The sequence below is a fragment of the Lissotriton vulgaris genome, chromosome 3_1, assembly GCF_964263255.1.
Source record: "Lissotriton vulgaris chromosome 3_1, aLisVul1.2, whole genome shotgun sequence".
Lineage (NCBI taxonomy): Eukaryota > Metazoa > Chordata > Amphibia > Caudata > Salamandridae > Lissotriton > Lissotriton vulgaris.
Genome location: NC_141689.1, coordinates 2,025,507,922 through 2,025,529,947, shown reverse-complemented (window position 1 = coordinate 2,025,529,947; position 22,026 = coordinate 2,025,507,922). Strand labels below are relative to the sequence as shown.

General features: G+C 43.0%; 1 protein-coding gene across 2 annotated transcripts in view; it reads right to left on the bottom strand.

The window, feature by feature from the left end:
* FAM149A (family with sequence similarity 149 member A) overlaps positions 1 to 22,026 on the bottom strand; it is a 427,025-nt gene that overhangs the window by 67,077 nt on the left and 337,922 nt on the right. For both annotated transcript variants that reach the window (XM_086962548.1, XM_086962549.1), the window contains exons 5-7: positions 17,164 to 17,289; positions 10,587 to 10,766; positions 9,094 to 9,284 (exon numbers count right to left, since the gene is read on the bottom strand). In XM_086962548.1, the coding sequence (XP_086818674.1) occupies positions 9,094 to 9,284; positions 10,587 to 10,766; positions 17,164 to 17,289 (497 nt within the window). The remainder of the gene's footprint in view (positions 1 to 9,093; positions 9,285 to 10,586; positions 10,767 to 17,163; positions 17,290 to 22,026) is intronic.

The window sequence follows — 22,026 nt, the reverse complement described above, 5'->3', positions numbered from 1 at the left end:
AGAGCGGACACGCCCAGAGCGGACACGCCCAGGTGGGCGGTCTAGAAATGACTTGAAAAACACCTGCGTGCTATTCCAAGCTGTTCATCTTCCCCAAGCAAAGCCGGTGATCAAGGGGTTTGCTCCCCGAAACGCGTATGGAAGATTGGCAGAATACATCGCTGTGTGAGCTGCACTTCGGTTTATTGCTACAGCTTGATACCAGTGGCGCATAAGCACTACAGACAAAATAAAATTCAGTCTCGATTTATTTAAGACAGAAAAATACTACTGTGTTGTCAGATTTTGTTAAAGTATGTGACAAACAAAAGCATTCCTCGATGTCTGTGTCAACTACAGCCTTCGGTGTACTCTGCGGACAGCAGGGTTCACAACTTGAAGTCACCTTTGCATGTATACTACGGACAATAAGGAATTCAACCTTGATTAATTTAATGCAGAGACAATTGTACTATATGTGTTCAGATTTTTTCAGTTAGAATGACGATTGTACATGACGCATTCCAGTAGACAAGAGACATTATACCAGTTCGACTCCCCCGAATCACTAATCATCACAGGGTACACACACGCTGAGTTCTTTTGGTACCACTAAATCACTGCACCACAAGTCATTTCCCAGTAGCCTTATTAAAGCAGAATTCACTAGGCAAAAAACATGGCTCCCAGTACAGCCCCCCTGCATTACGCATTATCGCAGAGTACGTACAAGGTCAGCGCCAAAGATACTACTAACTCAGTGCACCATAAATTATTGGAAAGAAGAGTGAACAGTTGTTACCAACAACAACGTAATAAAATGGAGTTGAGCACACGTGCTCGTACCCACTTCAACTATCTATCTGTGTCTGTGTATTTATTGTGCTTGTAAAATGCTGCTCCTCCGCCCTACCACATTATATTGTGCTATAAATAGCGTATGCAAACATCTTACCTGTGACAGTCAGTGTGGGCTATTCCACCTTTTTTTTTTTAAACCATATTTATATAGCGCAAAATCTAACTCAAAACTATATCAGCTATTTACATAAGCACCGTATTTGCAATACTTTTTCAAGCACGCGTACATTACGTCATTACTCTACAATAACAGGATGTGGATGCAACTCCTAAACTCGAACACTGATTTCCAGCACCAAGTTCTACAGTCTACCTCAATGACCTCATACGTATATATATTAGATGCCCTTCATGTGCCCAAAAACTACAACTTAAACCTTTCACAACCCTGTATTACTACAGCTACAACACTCCACTGAATGTACAATAAACATTCATAATCGCAGAAATACGTAATGTCCACCATCTTTTATGTATGCAACTATGAATGAATATAGAGTCAGTGATACCCCATACCTTCCATGTTGGCCAAGTTGTGGATCTTTACCAATATAATGACACACTTGCTTTTAAGACCCGGGTGACGTCAGCACTACAAAACGGACACCCGAATCACTTCATTTCTCATATAGCTCACGATGGGACCGCGCCCATAGCTCCGGAATCATGCTTCAGAGCCTCGCGCAGCACTGGCATACGTCAGGCCAACCCACTCCATTCAGGATTCCAGGAAAAAACAAAAACGCAACATTGTCCAGATTTCCATTGTAGTGATTTCTTAGTTCCAGGTCTAGTTGTCAGAACGGCACATACACACTCCCTTATGGCTGGTATACACCCACACTGCACCCATGCAGCGCATCCGTCACTACACACGTGACCCTACCTATTAAAAAGACGGGGTGCACGTGCTGTACGCTATTTTAGAGTTGCTCCCATCGCAAGTGCTGTGATGGCCCATCCTGATGGTTTGGATGCCTCATGTAGGCCCGAACCACCGAACAGGCGGCCACCACCACGTGCGTGGCCTTTTTGATTACTGAGTTAGTGGTACCGGAAGGACTGAGCGGGCCAAGAACCTGCGATGATGCAAGGACCTTCTAAATCTGCCTCTGACTTCCTAAAAAATACACTCACCTCCGGACTCTATGAGTCAATGGGGTGCAATAGTCTAGATTCCCAATATTTATAACTCACCGCTATGCAGTGGAAATGCATGGGTTATACTACTTTGGAAAAAACAGTGCACAGACACCTTCTTGCAGTAGAATTTGTTGTAATATAGTATCCTGAGTGTACAAATAAATAAACCAAAAATATACGTGTGCATTTGTATGTTCTATGCTATTACTAACTCTATATACTATCTTTCAGATCACTAAACTAGAGGGTGCACTATGAACCAGCACGTGCTTGGACACACAACGGAGACAAAAGGTGAGCTATGAGTATTTTCTCCAGTATTAACTGCTCCGTCTATAACTTTCTCTCTCTCACGCTTTCAATGTCGTTTTTTCTCTCTTTCTCTCTCTCACTCTCTCTCACATTGTTTCTCTTTCTCTATTACAGTTATGGACGCTGCTGTCCACTCTGACGTGTAGAACCAAAGCTTAGTTCAAGTTGTGAACTCTGTTGGTCACAGTGTTTACACAAGGTAAGCAGAGCGGCCTGGATATTCAATGCATTAGAATTTAAAGAGCTTATTTACAAGCCCCTTGCGCCACTTTTGCGTCACTTTCAACATGAGAAAAGTAACATAAAAGTGGTGCAAGTCTTGTAAATAAGCCCTAAAGGATATTGTCCTGCATAATGACTTGATCTCTCACCTACTTCTGTCTCATCTCTAAATCATTATAAAGACCTGTTGATATATAGTATAAATCTGACGCAGTAGGCACTTCCTTATAGACACCTCTTGAACGCGGGCCTATAAGACAAGTGAAATGTATCAGGCACACAGCAGACCTAAAAATAAGGAAATATCGTCAAGTGTTACCTTGACTTGTAATTTCTGACCTCATTTAGTCACATCAATCTAATTTTAAACACTTATTTTCAGTTTTGTTTTGCAGATTACCTACCATACTTCTATTGGAGTCCATATCACATTTTGTTTATTATATTGTTTTGTTAAAGTTATTTTTCTAGTTATTTATTGTATTGTTATCTTTAAGTTACATTTCCAGTTATTTATTGTTGTTTCAATGAAAGTTAATTTAAAAAAAGTATATATGTCTTCTTTTTTTGGGGGTTGACGGTCCCCAAAAGAAATGATATTGATAATTTGAAGTATAATCCTGAGGCTAACTCTTTACCAGATTTTTACCAGAGTCTATAGCTACGACTAACTGTTCCTATGGAAAAGTTTTAAAACTCCAGCACAGTAACTTTTTCCATTAGCACCATAGTGTGGTGAACTTCTAACCTCTGTGCTCACGTAAGTGTTTCATGAACCGTTACTATGGTAACAGGCAGAAAGCCATTTGGTGTTAGGGTTGAAAAGTACTGGCTGTACAGAAACTGTTATATTTACCCTGCATCCTCTACATTACAGAAAGGAAACCAAAGTTAAACAAAACACTGTGTACCAGATTTACAACCCCCTTGCGTTTTTTTTGCGTCCAAGGCCACCCCCTGCAAAATTAGAAGTGTGTGGCTCCCCCACACGGTCCCCAACATTTTTTATAAGAGCCGGGGGATATGGTCTCCGGGAAATTTAGAAATTATTGATAGGGGCTATTTTTTTTACAATAAAAGTCGCACACCCAGCGCAGCGCTCAGTGCGGCCCCTTGGTGTGCATGCGCTGGATGCACAACTCATAATCTGTAGGGTGCGCGACTCCAGCGCCTTTGGTGCACAACTTCTACGTGTTTGGGAGCCAGCATTACTTTTCCACATAGGGAGCTACTAACATGCAGCTCCCCATGTGGAAGAGCAAACTGATTTAAATTTTGAAAGACAGAACAGATTTCCTTGCAATGGGAGGGCGGGATGGACACCCCTGGACACTGCAGGAGCCAGCTCTCCCACAATACATAAAGCCCCTGGGAGTGGTGGTCCCCGGGGCTTTGGAGACCTTGCAGCCCCTCGCCATGTTTTTTTGTAGCCCCGGGGGGTAACGGGGCCCTCGAGTGCTCCAAGAGGGGGGCCATAGAGTCCCCCTCCCTCAAACCATAAAGCCCCGGGGGTGGTGGTCTTTGAGGAACTTTGGCCCCTCCCCCCACCATGGTTTTCTTTTTAGCGGCGGGGGTGACGATCCCCGAGGCTGGGAGGCCCCTCTGGGCACCACATAAATTTTAATAATTTTGCCCCCGGTATTTACCCCCTGTGGACTAATTATAAAAAAACTCAGTTTTATTTTATTTATTTTACGGCACAGTCCGTGCACCCTACAATCCCTTGCGGGTTTAAAAAATAAATAAAATTGTGGGCCCTGGGGGTCCTTATGGGACCCCCTAAGCAGGTCTAGAGGGTAAAATTATTTCTACCCTGCCCCCTTTCTCTGTTTTGCACACATATTCTACTGACTTCCTCATCCTCACTTCTACCGAGGAACAAAATAGATGCCAACAGTTCCTAGTTTTGAATGTTTACAACCACTTGACAGCCAATTAGCATTCAGTGCGTGATCGGAAGGGTGTGCTTATGGTACGATGACAATCCTCGCACACTCCGCGGATTCACAGCACCCATAGATATATAAATGACTTTAACTGTAATGTTCTCAGGAACTACTGAACAGATTGAGACCATATAAGCAAAAGGCACAAGTCTGAACTGAGGACTACCTCTTTGCCAAATTTGGCACAATTCCGTTCAGCCGTTCGGGCTGTAGCTGTGGCTAAAGGTCCTATGGGAAATTGCATGGGGAAAGCACGTTTTGGGACCCTTTTTTCTCGGCCCCCACTTGACAAATCAACAGGAAAGTTTCAGGATAGGAGCGGACCAGAGCTGGCCAACAGTTTGCAAAATTTCGCACAGATTCATCAATCGACGCCAAAGTTATTGGGAATAGAATAATGTGGATTTCCTATGCATAATAGGTCCTAACTATAACTACCTACTGGCGACCGCCAGTAGGTAATATATATATATATATATATATCTATATATATATATATATCTATATCTATATATATATATATATATATCTATATAGATATAGATATAGATATAGATATAGATATAGATATAGATATATATATATATATATATATATATATATATATATATATATAGTAATATATATATGCCTGAAGAGACCGCGAAAAGGCTCTGAAGGAAATCGAATTATTAGAGAAAGACATACTTGAAAATGTTGAGCAAATAAAGCACGACGAAGAAAAGGAAGTAATCAAAAAACTACTGACTGTATATGAAAAGAAGATTCAGTCAAGAAAACAACAAAAATTCGAGAGAGACGCTTGTGATTACGAGCAAGGAAGTATCTTAACCTTCGCAAGTAAATACGATGCACCACGCTGCAAACTGAGGACAACAACACAGAGGGTAACTGAAACCAGAGACACCTCTGAATCGGAAGTGACCAGCCCGGAGCAATCAGAAGAAGAGGGTGCAAGTACAGAACAAACACACAGACAACAGCCTTCTTTTCACGAGGAATTCGACCTTATCAGACAATCATGGCTGAGAGGGGGGAAAGGACACCCCCCAGAGGAACCAAAAACTACAGGCGCCACACAAGGAGGGGGGGGGAGAAAACATTGGAGATGGAACGAAGCCCGCCAGAAATCAACGGGGCCAAACCAACAGGAACTAGGAGATAATTTGACCATCATAAATCTCTCTCCAAAAACATTGTCATTAGATGAAGAGATTATACTTAAACTAGGCCTAACATTCTGTCCTACAAGCTGTTACGAGTACACTCAAACCCGGATAGACCTATTTAAGTTCATTCGAAAAATAAAACTATTATCATTTTTCAAAACAAGAAATCCTGGGGAACGATCTACAAGAGGTGAAGCAAGAAGACAGACTGATGAATAAGAACCTGGAGAAATAAATATTCGAGATATGGATACTCTTGCAATGTTGGAAGACTTGAGAGATGAGAATATAACCCAACCAACATCACAAATGGACAACATCAGTAGAGTGGCAGATATGGGGATAACCCAAATAGGAGAACTAAGTCCATTTAAGCCTCCATCACGTTTTTGCCCCCAATCATTCATTGATGCAATTGACATTTTCTCAGAAACTGTAATTCTAGAACTGCAAACTTTGAGAAAAAAAGAGGAAGACTCTAAAGACAAAATAAAATGGAACTTATCCTTGGGCCAAAGGAAGGTGATACGAAATCTTGCACAGGATGACTCAATTATAATCAAGCCATCGGACAAGGGGGGGCAACGTTGTCATACAGACTCAAAATAACTGTCAAGGAAGCTCCCCGACAACTTGAGGATAAAGACAACCATGCCCCCATAACGGAAGATGAATACAACAAGAGTATCCAAGAATATACAAAGTTGATCAACAAGTGGTATGAAAGAGGAATACGAACAAGGGAAGAACTACTGTTCCTACAGAATAAACATCCGAAAATCCCAACATTCTACCACTTGCCGAAAGTGCACAAAGACGCCGCTAGACCACCGGGAAGACCGATTGTATCATCAATTGGAGGATTGACTGAGAATATGTCAAAATTCATCGACCATTTTCTTGCACCATTTGTTGCACAATTAACTTCTTACACAAGAGACTCTAAAGGTTTTTTGAGGCAGATCCAAGATGTAGGTTGGGAAGATGACTTTGTCATGATAACACTTGATATCTGCAACCTATACAATAGTATAAGACATCAAAAAGGCCTAATTGCAGTAAGAACTTTCCTTAGTCACCGCCCAGCCCAATATTTGGAACATAGTGAAATGCTTATTGAATTCATCTCATTTTGTTTGAATAACAACAACTTTATCTTCCAAAGACAACGATACCGTCAGACACAGGGCACGGCAATGGGCACCTGCTTCGCCCCAGTTACGCAAACTTGTTCGTGGGCTGGTGGGAGAAGCAGGTGGCCTGGGCCGATGACAAGGAAGAGTGGGTAGACAAGATAATCTGCTGGCGAAGATATATTGACGATCTCATCATAATTTGGAAGGGATCAGAGACATCAGCAAAACAATATATCTCTGCCCTAAATGAGAATGGCTTAAATTTAAGATTCACTTACGAGATGAGCAAGAATGAGGTCCACTTTCCAGATCTCAAAGTATTTGCAGATTCTGAGGTTATTCAAACATCTTTGTATAGAAAGGCCACAGCGGGCAATTCTGTTCTACATGGACATAGTAGTCACCCTGCTACCCTTAAAAACAGTATCCCCTACGGGGAACTGTTAAGAATAAAGAGGAATAGCTCAAAAAAGAAAGATTATGAACAAGCAGCTAGCTAGTGTACTAGATGTTTTAGATCAAGGGGCTACTCTCAGAAAACCCTAGATCTAGCGAAAGAAAGAGTGGAAACAATAGAAAGACAGACGTTACTCAGTGATTCACAAACACGTTCATCAGGGGAAGAGACAGGGAACCTGAGATTAATTACGAACTACTCGTCAGCAGCCAGTACATTAAGAGCAATACTGTGCAAAAATTGAAAGATTTTTAAATCTGACGTAGTAATAGGCAAGGAACTTTCGGACTATCCCAAGATAAGCTTTAGGAAGTCAAGGTCTTTAAAAGACCATTTGGTACAAAGCCACTTCACTAAACCAACAACAGCCTCAAGCCTGCAGAGCCTTTGTGGATCGTTCCCATGTGGGAAATGCAAAGCATGCATGAATAGTAAGAAAGTTTTAACATATCAAGTCCCCAAAACTGAGATACGTACTAAAATTTCGAAATTTATGACATGTAGCACAACACACGTAGTGTATTGTCTGGAATGTCCATGTGGCCATCGCTACGTGGGCAGCACAGTAAATGCAGTTTAGATTTGAATATTGGAACATCAGAGAGCAATCGCGAATAGGGATGAAAATTACCCTGTTGCACGCCATTTCGCGAGTTACCATAACAGCAATAGAACACTTTTGAAGTTTTTCTATCTTGGCTGTGTTCCCAATGATGTTAGAGGAGGAGATAGGGAGAAAAGACTACGATGTCGAGATTTATTATCGAACTCCAGACCAGGTCACCTAGTGAGGTAAATGCAGGAGAAGAGCTGATATCTCATCTGTAGAACATTTGATATTTAATTCAGAACAGTATCCTTGCGTATTAGGTAACTAATCAAAAGGTCTAAGAAGAGCAATGTAGAGAAATAGTGAGAAACAACAGTGCTATGGATTTAAGATAATTAAGAAATTGCGATGAAATTTAAAGTGATTTATTTATATGTATTCATAATAATTACGTTTAGATATACAATGTTATTGTATGCCCATCCAGGGCTTTATAATTTGTTGAACTGCGAAATCTTGATTTCATGCGATCATTACTTAAGTATGAACTGTAATTAATTGCAATGAACTGCGAAGATCCGGTTTGCACATTCCAATATGGCGCTCATGAATTGCATTTGATTAGTCCTATGTTTATTTTGATGAATTGTAAATATAAACTTCCGCTTCGCAGACGCCAGCCGACACTGACGAAAGCTACGTCTGAAATGCGTCTGTTTTTTGAACTTTCTGCAATAAATCTCGATTGAGATTAAACTAACGCGAGTGCTGGTCCTTACTGTTTGAGTAGCAGCGGAGCATTATATATATATATATATATATATATATATATATATATATATATATATATATATATATATATATATAGTCGCCTCTTTTCCCAATAGACATGGACACGGACAAGTCCAGGTTGGTGCAAATTATTTTATTTTCAGCAGAATAGTCGTCATAACGTTTCCGTTCCCCATAGCCTTGATCACATGTTTTAATTAAAAGAAGGGAGGGATGTACAGAGCCACCAGGCCTCTCCCCTCAAAGGTATCCATAGGCACCCCTCGCGAACGGACTCAGGCCGAGGGGATAAATAAACGGGTGGAGATCGCATGTGATCACTCACCGAGCGGATAAAGAAGTGCCTGTGTGTCCCTGCTGTATAGCGCTGTGATTGGGGCTTACTGCTCATCCAAGGCCGCAGGCTACACTGGGGTAAACAAACTCACAATTTCAGCATAAGAGCCCACAAAATAAATCTGAAATAGTAGATTGCCAACAATATACTTCACTGGCTGCTGCCTTGAGGAAGAAAAAAGCGCCTTACCAACGAGAGCAAGCTCCCAATCCTTAGTTATCAACTCTTCCAAACTGCGCACCACATCTCTCCAGACGTCATCAAACACTTCTGCGGCCACAGTATCTTTAATACAGGCGTTAGGAGAAATTGGTGGGATGCCGCGCTTACTCCTCTTTCGATGAAGCTGGGCTTTCTTTTGCTCCAGGTTCTCATCGTCACTGAAATTGTAAACAAATTCAGGAACATTACATGATGTAAAACACTACTCATGGTTCTCAATGAATCAACGGGACTGCAAGCGACTTTAATTGAGTATTTTAATTTGCCATGTATATCAGAAAACAAGACTTTATTTTGTAATTATGTGTATTTCTATTACCTTTAAATAAATCAACCTCTTTCAGACATTGACTGGATACATTGTTAATCACATCTTAGGTCAGTTCAAATGAGTATTCTTTCCTCACCATCTAGGTATAGGCTGTAAAGTGCACCATTCTGTCTTCCGTGGACTTCTTGCATTACAACGCATGAGGAATTATTTTATATCTAAAACGGTACACTCAATCATCAACATTTTGGTCACATGCCATTCTTCATCTCCTACATGCCTTGTATACACAAAGCAATCCCTATTTTTTACTGCAATTTGAATTTTTTTAATGCTTTTGTCATTCCTTACTTGGATGTGAGTCTGACCCTAACATAGCTTCCTAATTGCTTTTTGTTTATCACATCATCTATGCCAATACCAGATCCACCAATATTAAAGCACTAATAACACACATTCACCAATATCACTAATACCACATCAATACCATAATTGATACCACAATCATCTCCAAGACGGCCATGAATGCCACTGCAAATACCATACCACACGTAATAATAACACACAAACAATGCTATCAACACCATCAGTGTCATCATGAGCTACACCAATACCACCCCTGGACTTTAATAACATACAAATACCACCACCACCAATTCCTCAATACCATCCGTATACCACATCAACCAAAATACCTCACAAATACTCCCATCAAGAACACGACCAACTTCACACTAATAATACAACCACCCCAGTACTACCAACACCATCAATACCAATAATATCTAAATCAGTGCTAACAGTATAATCACCAAAACCACCAACAATGCCAATACCACCAATACAATCCACGATACCACACAGCCATCAATTCCACCCCCAATATGACACTGCCAATACTATCTCCACAAATATCACATCATCCCTAATACCATAAATGCAGGTACCACCAATACTACCACAGAAAACCAATTTGCTGCCAATACCACAAGTACTACCAGCAACCCCACTCTATTCATAACATTATCACCAAATACCACTACCAGGCACTAAAAAGGCCAATAGGTTTGGAGTTAACATCTTATTGCATGGAAATATCATTTCTGCACGTATTTTTGCATGTGTTACCACATTAATCCCAGACCTACTGGTTATGACTCTGCTTGTTTTTAAAAATTCAGCAACTTACTGTTCTTTGCTGTCGTACGCAAGATATTCCTCAATTTTTCCATCAACATCATAGATTTCCTCTTCCAAAAACGAATACGTTGATGAATCTGAAATAGAAGATCGCCCAATGGAAATCAACTCTGAATCTCTGTGCAGTGGAGATGCAGTTGGAATGACTTTAGAGCCTGAAATGCAGAGCCTGCAATAAAAGGTACAGGGAGTAAAAATATGGGCGAGTCCACGAAGATTGTTACATAAGCTCACCTATAAAAAGCTAAAGACTTCTTCTGTAGTTAACACAAGAGTTGTCCTCAAATTAAACTTTTAAAATTAGATTCGGTTTTTGATTTGCTGAACGCAGGAGAAAAACTGTACTTTTAAGAGAAAATCATTGGGCTTTGAATACCACCAGCATAACTGTTAATACATTTAAAAATTGGGTTGGACTTGGCCCTTTTGGCAGGTTCACCCCTAAAACTTTTTGCCTTTTCTGTGACCTGATATTAGTAGTTTTTGGCCTCTGCGCACTTTAGCACTATGGCCCAGTGTAAAGTGCGTGCATGCTCTGAGTGTGAGTGGTGAGATTGGCCTGCACTCCCATAGGAATACATGGGGGATATGTGTGTCCATGATAATTCCTGGTATGAGAGGAGTGCAGGGGCGAGTTTAGTATGTATGAACTCGTGAGAATAAATGCTGCGCAATGGTGTGCGCAGATGTATTGTGACTGGTGGAGAAATGCCACTTTCAGAAGTTGGCATTCCTGTGTGTGGTGTGTCTGCCTGCCTGATGTGAATTGCATGTCTGGCTTGTGATTGACAGGTTCTGGATGGTGTTGGTGGCTCCGGGAGCCAGGATGAGTCAGCCCAGTGGTGAATAGAGAGATCTGCATCTAGATGGGAGGGAGGAATTGCACCTGGGACCTGAATAGGGATGTGCCTTCCCTCCACAATGCCGGCTCCACCCCCTGTGGTGCATCTGATCCCTGAGCCCCCACTTGACAAAGGAGAGAGGAGCTGAGCAAAACAAAGTGCTCCAAGGCTCCCCAAACAAGTTGCAACTCGTTTCCCCAGCCTTGTGCTTACAGACAAAGGGAAAAGAGTGTATAAATGACGGGCTGTGACCCCATGAAATTGTTCTGGTGTGCTATTCCTCACATGAGGGGGGGGGGGCTGCTGCTGGGCTCCAGGAGGAACCGCCACTAGGGATTGCCTCCCTGCAGGAGGGCCCTGTGAGCTGGCCTGCCTGGGCCCGGCCTTTGCCCCCTTTCTCCTGAAGGGCTTTCCCTGGACTGTTGGACTTGATCTGTGGGTGCGTTTTCCCTGCATTGGGGAAAGGACTGGAGACTTTGCCCGAGCGCTTAGAGAGCGCTTCTATTTTTCGTTTGCAGCTGTGGGCTGCTGCCTGGGGATTCCCCCGCAATTCCTGCCTTCTGGCAGGAGACCACCCCGCATCTGCCAAAAGGGAGAGGAGTGCGTGCCTGCAGCGCTGAGCTGTGCCATCATAAAGAGGGAATCCCCAGCATAGGGATTCCCCCGTGCTCAGGAGGGACCCACCCGTCATGCCTCTCGAGTAGGTTCCACCCCGCATTTCTGCCGCCTTTTCAATTTATTTTGTAGGCGGGAGCCCACTCCGCATCTTTGCCACTTTCTGGAATATTTAAACAGCGGGTGCCCACCCCGCGTTTCTGCTGGTTGTGAACTGGTGCCCACCACACTTTATATCCTTTTTAAATTAAGAGGGAGCCTACCTCTCATTGCATTCCAAACAGAGAAGAACCCGGGATCCGCGGCCCGCCTGGTTGTGGGCAGGGCCTCGCGGACGGAAGCGGAAGGGCAGTGCAGCAGGAAGAGCCGCGTTCAAAGTCCCAGGCGGGAGCCCACCCCGCACTGGGACGTGCTTCAGCGAAGGTCTGGAGTTTGGCAGGCTCCAAATCCGAGTCCCGGGTCCCAGGAGGGGGCCCGGTTGAAGAGAGCCCCGCGTCGTGCTGGCTGGAAGAAAAAGGAGCAGCGCCGCCAGAGTCAGGAAGCAGCCTGTATGGAGGCGGGGCTCCAGTGACCACGGTGAGAGCCCCGCATGTGGCTGCAGAGATGCGGGCCGCTGCAATGTCTTGGCATTTCTTTTGTTTATTTCTGAGTCCCCGAGGGGAGTCCAATGTGCCAGTACTTTGCTGGTCTTCAGTTGCGCCGCCGTAGCGGGCAACTGCAACGTGGGGCTGAGTTGGGATTCTTTTTAGGGATCCCCAGGCACTGTAGTGCCAGTGCCTATTTGTGCCTGATCTCTATCTGCCCTGAAAGAGTGCAGGCAGCTGCAATGTTTTGGGGCATTTTGTTCTTCATAAGAGAGAGGGGGTGAGTACACCCCATGCCCAGCGCCATTGGCTTTGCTGCTTTTCCTGGCCCTAGGGCTTATTGAGTAGCCCTACCTATGCCCTAACATTTCTGGACATAGGGCATTTAAGCCCCATTGGAAGGCCAGGTGGCCAAGGGGTCAGTTGAGTATTGGTAGTGTGCAAGGCTCTAATGTGACGTCTAATGTGTTCTGCCTCATGATTATTGCATAATGTATTTATGCTGGTAATGCCTGCTGTGATGCCTATTGCGTAATGCTAATGAGGTTTGGGCCTAATCTAGTTCATTACCTAATGTGATTTATAGCCATGAGGTTTGTGCAGAATGTGCTTTAGGTCAAATATGATGCTTACTGCATAAGGTGATTTCTGTTGCAGGATCTAATGCTAAGTTCCTAATTTTGCCAGTAGTTACTGGTTGTGCTTTTACATTTTCTAGTTGTGCTTTTCTAAAGATTCTGTCCGTGGCCCGATTGGTCCGGTCATGTGTATATAATCCCTTGTAAATATTGCATAGTGCCAGTTGGCACAGTGTATATTATGTGATTACTACTCTGATGTGTTTCTGATAATACAAAGTCTATTTTTTTTATATAACCTTGTCTGGAGTTCCTTTTTGTGGTGTGCCCAGTGGGTTGCTGCTGTGTGGGTGTTGCGCAAATGTCTTACACATTGCCTCCAGGATAAGCCTTACTGCTTGTACCCAGCTACCAAGGGGGTGAGCAGGGGTTATCTTTGGCGTGTAACTCCCTTACCCTGACTAGAGTGGTGGTCTCTGCCTGGCTTTGGCGCAAGTCTTGGCCAACAAGAGTTCCCATTTCTAACAAATAGTAATTTGAAAAAACTTGTGTGCTCCCCAACACATTGTTCTAGAGGGTTGATTTCCCCACATCACAACAATAACCATAATAATGAATTTGATAAGGTGTTGGAGGCTTGCACAAAACTTGTATGTACTGTATCAGTGAATGCATATGTAATATTCACAGAAACAAACAAAAGTTACAAGGACATTGTAGTTAGGGTCAGATTTCACTCATACAAAACCAGAGAAATTCAGCTGTTATAGTTAGCAGAGATAACTGTAATAGCAGAGCTAACTAGAACACATGCCCTGCAATGCACTGCTTATGACCTCACATAAATATCACTCATGACATGGTAGGTGACATCACTGATGACATCTCAAATGACACCATTGATGACCTCTCAAATGACATCACTGACTGTGAGTGTTTTGAAAAAGCTTATAAGTGTTAAATATATACACACACCCACACACACCCACCCACACACACACACACACATATATATATATCCAAGTGCCTTCTCCCTTTGGAAAAAGAAAGAAGCAGGAACCCAGGAGGAAAATTGGGGAGACTTTAATGTTCAGAATTCTGCTCCAGTGGTGGCGAATGCATTTCGGTAACGACCTTCTTCAGCGCCCAACACCAGACCCATGAAACAACGTGAAGTCTATCCTGCCGTGATTTGAATGGTTCAAACACAGGTAAGCTCCTCCCTCGATGACGATAGCGTCCACCTGTTGTAGTTCGTTCTCATCTTAGAACTGCAACACCCATAATGCCAAGTAGCAGCAGCAATGCAGGTGGGTGAAATACGCAGGGAGGGAAAGTCAATGGAATGTTCCGTTACCCCAGTGCTGGCAGGCACGATGACACAGGCTGCTGAATGCCGGAACACTCGGTCCCCCTCAGGTCCCCCTGACTGCCACATCCGCAAATGTCAGGAGTCAATTCGGCAGGGACTCAAATGCTAACAGCAATTAGCCCGTAAGAGGTACAGTACCTCAACTGCTACACCTTCTCCTTTCAACAGGGCGGGTGCCAGATTCAGTCCGTATCCGGACAGGAAGTATATAGATATATCTTATATATAAACACTCCAAGGTGTATTGGTGAATAAGTGGGTGTATGAGTGCCTGTATGGATGATTCAGTAGATGCGTGACTGACGGTATAAGTGAGTGATTAGGTGTCTCAGTGAATGTATTGGTGAATGACTAGGTTGTGTGAATGTCTGTATCAGTCGGTCAGTTGGTGTCTAAGTGGCTGTATGGGTGAGTGAGTGAATGTGTGTGTTGGTCTATGAATCAGTGACTGGCTGTGTAAGTACTTGTGATGTGTGTTTGAACGAGTTTGAGAATAGAAGTGTGGTAGTTGGAGTGGGTACATGAAAAGGTACATGGGGGTATCAGTGGGTGCTCAGTTAACTATAATGCCTGAATTACTCTGGTTTTGTACGAGTGAAATTTCGCCCTAACTATACCGTCCCGGTAACTTTTTTTATTTTTTCAAGTGAATATCTAAGGTTTTTTAAATGCTGATTCCTAACTATAACCTCACTGTAACCTCACTGTAACCTTTAATTTTTCCAGTGAACTTCAATGTTATTCATTTAACTAGTAGTCGTGTTTGCAGAATGGTGTAAAAAAGGGCTCCGCCCAGCTCTCAGGAATCCCACTAAATAGGACTTTTCTTATTATATTTTAGGAAGTGGGGGGCCCGGAGCCCGCCTTACCTGAAACATTTTAGGCCCCGGGTAACCCAAATCCTTTTATAAAAAAACGTAATTACAAAAACAAGAGGGGGACCACACGGCCACCCTCCCAGGCTGATTTTGTCCCCGGGGATCCCATCCACCAGGGCCGGTCCTTAATTTTTTCATTATAATGCAATGGGAAGGGGTCAGGGCGGCTCCACTCCTGGGCCATATATGGCCCCAGGGACCGCAAGCCCCGGGGCTTGGTCTGTAGTGGGGGTGCCCGGTCCCAACTCGGGGCACCCATCTTTTCCACATTGGGGACCGCGAGGGAGCCTCAAGGCCCCGCGGCCCTTGCTGGCTCCTCGCCTTCTGCGGGAGCATGCATTGCTTTGAGACCCAGGGAGCTGTTGAATATGCAGTTCCCTGGGTCCCAAAGTAATCTGTTTCCCTGCTCGCTTCACAGCAAGTAGGGAAACAGACAAGCTCCACTTTCAACAAGCGAGAGCATTTTCTGGCATAGCTTGTTGAAATCTAAGCACTGTTTGCTATGGCATGGCAAACTGTAATGTCACGGGGTAGGCACCCCGGAACATTGCTGGAGTCAGCCTGGGGGGTGGCGGACTCCAGGGCCATCTATGGCTCCACGGGGGGCCACCCAGCCCCCCTGTAACATTAATTAAGCCCCAACGAGGTAATGGTCCCCTGGGATGTGGGGGCAGCACTGCCCTGTATGTAATTTAATAGAGTTGCCCTGGGAATTGCAGGCCCCAGGGCTGTGTGAGGGGCCAGAGTTCCCAGCCATGCATTATTGTTTAATATAGTACCAGGGAGGTGGCGGTCCCTGAGGCTGCGGGGGGCCTTGTTCTTCCTGCCATTATCTGAATTAGCCCCAGGAAGGTGGCGTCCGGGGGCTGCATGGGGGGGCAGAAGACCACCCATGCATTATTACTTGATCTGGCCCCGGGGAGGTGGGGGTTCCTGGGGCTGCAGGGGGCTGTGTACCTGAGATTGGGAGGGTTCGCGGATCCTTCGTGCCTCTGGATATACAACGGGGAATTTCTTTAAATAGCTCAGAAACTACTGAACAGATTTACACCATTTAATAAAAAGAGTGCTTTCTGGAACAAGAGATAACTTTATGCCAAATTTGGTGTAACTCGTTCGGCAGTTTGAGCTGTAGCCGTGTCTAAAGTTTCCTATGGAAATTAACATGGAGCAAAAGAATTTTGGGACCCCACTCTTTTTTCTTGGCGCCTGCTTGACAGATCATCAGGAAATTTTCAAGATAGCAGATGAAGTGCGCGTTAAACTAGTTTGGAAAATTTTCGAAGAGTCAGCAAACAACGCCAAAGTTATTGGCAAATGAAAAAACGCTCTTCCTATGGAAACTACATCCAAACTATTACTACCTATTAGCCACCGCCAGTAGGTAATAAAGAGGATTTGTAAAGCACTATGTTACTCCAGGGAGTGTTCTGGCGCTGAAGCTAGGTGGGCGAACACAGGGTATGTTACTCTCAGGCTTCTAGACATTCTAAATATGTTTTTAACAATATCAATACCCCTCCACGCACAGAACACAAACGAAGGCACACTAGGCATATGTCTTTCAATGGAAATGTCTTATTTTGTTCTAAATTAGACAAAAAGAATGTCATATTTACATTTACAATTCAATTGCATGGGACACAGTTTCGTTTTTTTGAAAAAGAATATTAGACAGAAATAAGGGATTTCCATACTCTTTCAAGTCACTGCTGCTGTCAGAGAGGTCAGGGAATGACCTTGTGTACACAGAGCTGGAAGTTCTGCTCTGGACGTGCTGGAATCCTTCATCTTTTGGGAAGACAAGCTGCTTTCCTAGGATCCTATCAGAAAATAGAACGTTTATGTTAATGACATCGATTTTCAATCAAGTCAATTTTCTAGTGGCAGGCAAAATGTTGAATTGTATTCTAACTCTGAAACTGCTCCCACGCATGCAATACGTAATAGTAATGAAAATATATTTTCAACACGTACACTTTAATACAGCATTTTCAGTAGTGTTCGCTCAAATTTTAACACCCCCTTGGGTAGATTTTATTCGTATGGGTGGCCAGGATGTCTCAGCTACTTGCTTCCTTCTGACAAATGCAGTGATCTGCAGATCAGGAGTTCGCATCCAGGCATGCTCACTCAAGACTTTCTTCCTCCCAAGGATGGCAATCTGAGTTACAGTAAACTGGTGATGGAGCAGGGTTTTCGCGTAAAATAAAACCTGCTCGGATTGAACCCTCAGTAATATTTACTAACCGTGTGCAGTGAAAAATATACAAAAAAAAGCTTAACATGGGAAAATGCTTCTGCGCAAGCGCGAACTAAACTACTGAACAAGACCAAAAAAATGCTTTTGATTAATGAAAAATAAAGGACTAATGCTGTTTTAGTGCACGTTTTTATAACAGCTGTAATGCAAACGTTAACATGGGTTGTGCGGGAATACATGCAACATTTGGGTTGGTGCGTAGAGAAATGCATTTCAAATGAAAAATAAATATTTGTGTTTTGTTCATTGTAGAAACAAGCATGGGTTTCATTCTGCATGCAGATAAAGGGTTAAAGTCAGCTGCGTTGAAAATTAAATTCTAGAAAAAATGAGAAAATGCGAGCAAGAGGTAAAGAGGAACCTGACTTTGTCCTTCGAATCCTGAGTGCCTGCCAAGATCCGAATGAAAGGAACAACGTTATGATAGTGGAGGGAGGCTTCCTCTGCAGAGAGGGGGGCTAAGTGGAATAGTTAGACTTGAACTTTATTTCCTGGAGAGAAAGTTGATGTCAAATGGATGACTAAAACAAAGAAGTATTTAAAACGTATGTGTGGGTAGAGAGTGGTGTGTCAGTGCGCCCCCTTCCTTAACCAATCAAATGTGAAGCATGACCTAAGTTAGATACTTCAGTGGGTTGGTGTTTTGAGTTTTATGGTATAATTGAGGGGCCTGTAGGGAGGGTCTTTGGACAGACATCTTTGCTGAATGTTGGGGTGAGATCGTTGCATGTAGTCGGTTTGCTGTTCTTCCTGTGTTTGCTGTTTTCTTTGCCTCTTTAAATCTTCTTGAGGGGCCCTTGCTGTTTCCCTGGCCAAGAGATAGTGTTTCCAAATTGGGTTGATACAACCTGATATATCCTGATATCTGAATCTGCATAACTTTTGCAAATGTATTTTGTCTCTGAATCTTTTGTCTCTTCTCCTATCCACTCCTTAATGCATTGTCATTGATTATGAATGTGTCGTTTTCTCTTCTGATGTTGTTTGGTTTGTGACAGTCTATGATTGGTGTTGTATTTTGGTACTTAATGAGCATTAGATTACATTATTTAGATAAATAATATAAATATACAAATGAGTCTTTATTAGAGTATTTTTATTCATGAGTATTGATTTGTCTACACAGTATAAAGATTGCATTGTCATATTTGGTAAATTAGGAAGAGCATAATAATGGAGTTTGGTAAATTGGTATTGTTTTTAGAATCACACTAATCCCAGCGCAAAGGAGCTTGTTGGGTAATGGAAATTGGGCCTTGTTGTTGTGTGTCCATTTAGATACTGTATATAGGTTTCCCGATTTATGCCCTTTTACAGGCACAATTCACTTTGCCCTTATTTAGGCATAGATATCCAATCCTTATTTAGGCATTATCCATGCTACCCAAATACAGGCATGGCCACCTACATCCGTCCAGCCATGTCACAACGAGTTCTTGTAAAACCAGACTCTTAAGCCTTTAGGACTTAACCTTACTTGGATTATTGATTTCTCCAAGAACTCATTTATTATGCATGAACATCTTAGGGGTTCATTCATGACGTTCCTCTGCCTGACTTTTACGTCAACACTGGCATTCCTAAACACCTTCAAGGTATAAATATACCCCTACTTACCATGGCAAGTCACGGCTGCATACTTGCACGGCTCACCACGGCAAGTTCGGAAGGAAGTCGAGTCCCCGCCTTACGCACTGACCAGACGCTGTCATCCTCCTCGCAGAGAATCCACTACAGTGTTTCGGACTCCCCTTGTAGGGTGTTAGACATTGAGAACCGGAAAGAGATTCCAACCACTCTCATTCTAAGGGATTTGAGCAGACTAGAACCTAGAGGGACTTTTGGCAAATCTTGGCAACACCAATCCTAACTATAGCTGAACTAAACTATAGAAAAACAGCACCTACTTCTTACCTCCTACTACACTTAGGTTAGGTACACTGGGGTAGAACTAGCTAGAAGCACCAGATGAGTATTCACATTTTAGCCTGTGGTATTTATGTATGTATTTTTATGAATATATGTCATAGCTACAAACCATGCCACTGCAGTATTATTTTATGCTACTGCTAACGATGTACATATTATACTTCACATTCTGTCTTACGATTGTAGCAGTTCATATCTCTTGCACAAGAAATAAGTCTGTTCAATAAACCCTTTTCATTGAAACACCAGTCTACCTATTTCTTTGTAAACTCTGTAGAAACTAAGCATGCACGATTGACTGAGTGAAACTGTTATCTATTGTTTCCACGATCCTAAGACTGTTCTGATTCTAAAGGGTAACAAAGTTGTCATGTTTATGAAGTTGCAAAACAACAGTTGATGGACAGAATGCAGAGCAATATCATACATTCACCCTAGTACAGAGATCTGGGCCTAAATCCATCGTTTTTTGCACTCCACACCACCCCAGTTCAGACATGGCCATTTGCAAATCAACCTTGACCCTGTGCCTCATGGGAACAGTCCAGCTTCAACTGCCAAGCCATGTCTTTCCTGGGCCAGAATCAAGCATCCGAGGACCGGTTTCTGGCATTCCAGCCATCTTCAGCCCGGCTTCCTTGTATTCAGTGGTGTGGAGAGCATGGGACTCACGACTGAAACTGTTATCTATTGTTTCCACGATTCTAAGACTGTTCTGATTCTAAAGGGTAACAAAGTTGTCATGTTTATGAAGTTGCAAAACAACAGTCGATGGACAGAATGCAGAGCAATATCATACATTCACCCCAGTACAGAGATCTGGCCTAAATTCATCGTTTGTTTGCACTTCACACCACCCCAGTTCAGACATGGCCATATGCAAATCAACCTTGACCCTGTGCCTCATGGGAACAGTCCAGCTTGAACTGCCAAGCCATGTCTTTCCTGGGCCAGAATCAAGCATCCGAGGACCGGTTTCTGGCATTCCAGCCTTCTTCAGCCCGGCTTCCTTGAATTCAGTGGTGTGGAGAGCATGGGACTCACGTCTGAGCATACCGATCCCACTCGGGGTGACAAATGCAAAACAACAGTTGATGGACAGAATGCAGAGCAATATCATACATTCACCCCAGTACAGAGATCTGGGCCTAAATCTATCATTTTTTTGCACTCCACACCACCCCAGTTGAGACATGGCCATATGCAAATCAACCTTGACCCTGTGCCTCATGGGAACTGCAGAGCTTGGGACCAAGCTTATATGCATATAGAACTCAAGCCTGGTAAAACTTCTATGCATGATACATGGAACTTTTAAAATCGCATTCTTTCTCATAAAAGAACAATGTAAGGTGTTATGTTTGCCATGGACGTGGTCAGGCTTCCCTAACCTGGGAACAGATCTTGCGGCTGCATTCTGAAAACAGTGAAATCTGCTTATGTTTTTTGGAGACAGCAAAATGGTATTACAAAAGTCAAAGCAAGATCAGATGAAAGCAATAGACAGTATTTATGCCCAACTGCAGATTCTAAGAAAGCACTATAAAGTACTTCACTTTCCATGAAAATGGATCCCTTATTTAAGAGATTCCTCCATGAGGTCCTCACAAATGTTGTAGTATATGAAAGGGGTCCATTTCATGATTGTCTTTCAAGACCAAAGTATGCTCTAAGTATGCCATAGTAAAACCTTTAAAAAAGAAACCAAATATTGACTCCTTAGATATCACCAATTACAGACCAATATCTTTGTTACCCATTTTGGGTAAAATTACAGAGAAAATTGTTCACAAGGAGCTTGCAGACTACCTAGAAACATCAAAGGCCCTACATTCTTGCCAATCTGGTTTCCGACCAAAATATTCTACGGAGTCGGCGTTACTTGAGATAACAGATACCATCAAATTTATCATGGACGAAGGAAAGAAGGCAGTACTGATATTGCTGGACCTATCAGCAGCGTTTAATTCAATTTCTCATAAAGTCCTGCTTACTAGATTAAGAGCATGTGGCATATCAGATCAAGCCTTGTCATGGATAACATCGTTTTTAACTAACAGGACACAATCAATCGCGCTGGGATCATTCAGGTCACCAGTACAAGTCATTTCTACAGGGGTGCCGCAGGGTACTTCTCTGAGTCCTCTGTTATTTAATGTATATATGGCCCCACTCGTCTCATTGATATCCAACTATGGGATCGAGATAACTACGTACGCCGACGATACCCAATTGATCCTCTCATTGGATGAGGCCAACACCAAGGCAGAGGAACATTTTAAAAACTGTCTGACGGCTGTGTTGCAGTGGATGAGAGAAAATCATCTCTGCTGTAATACCAGCAAGACAGAAATTTTACCATCCAAAG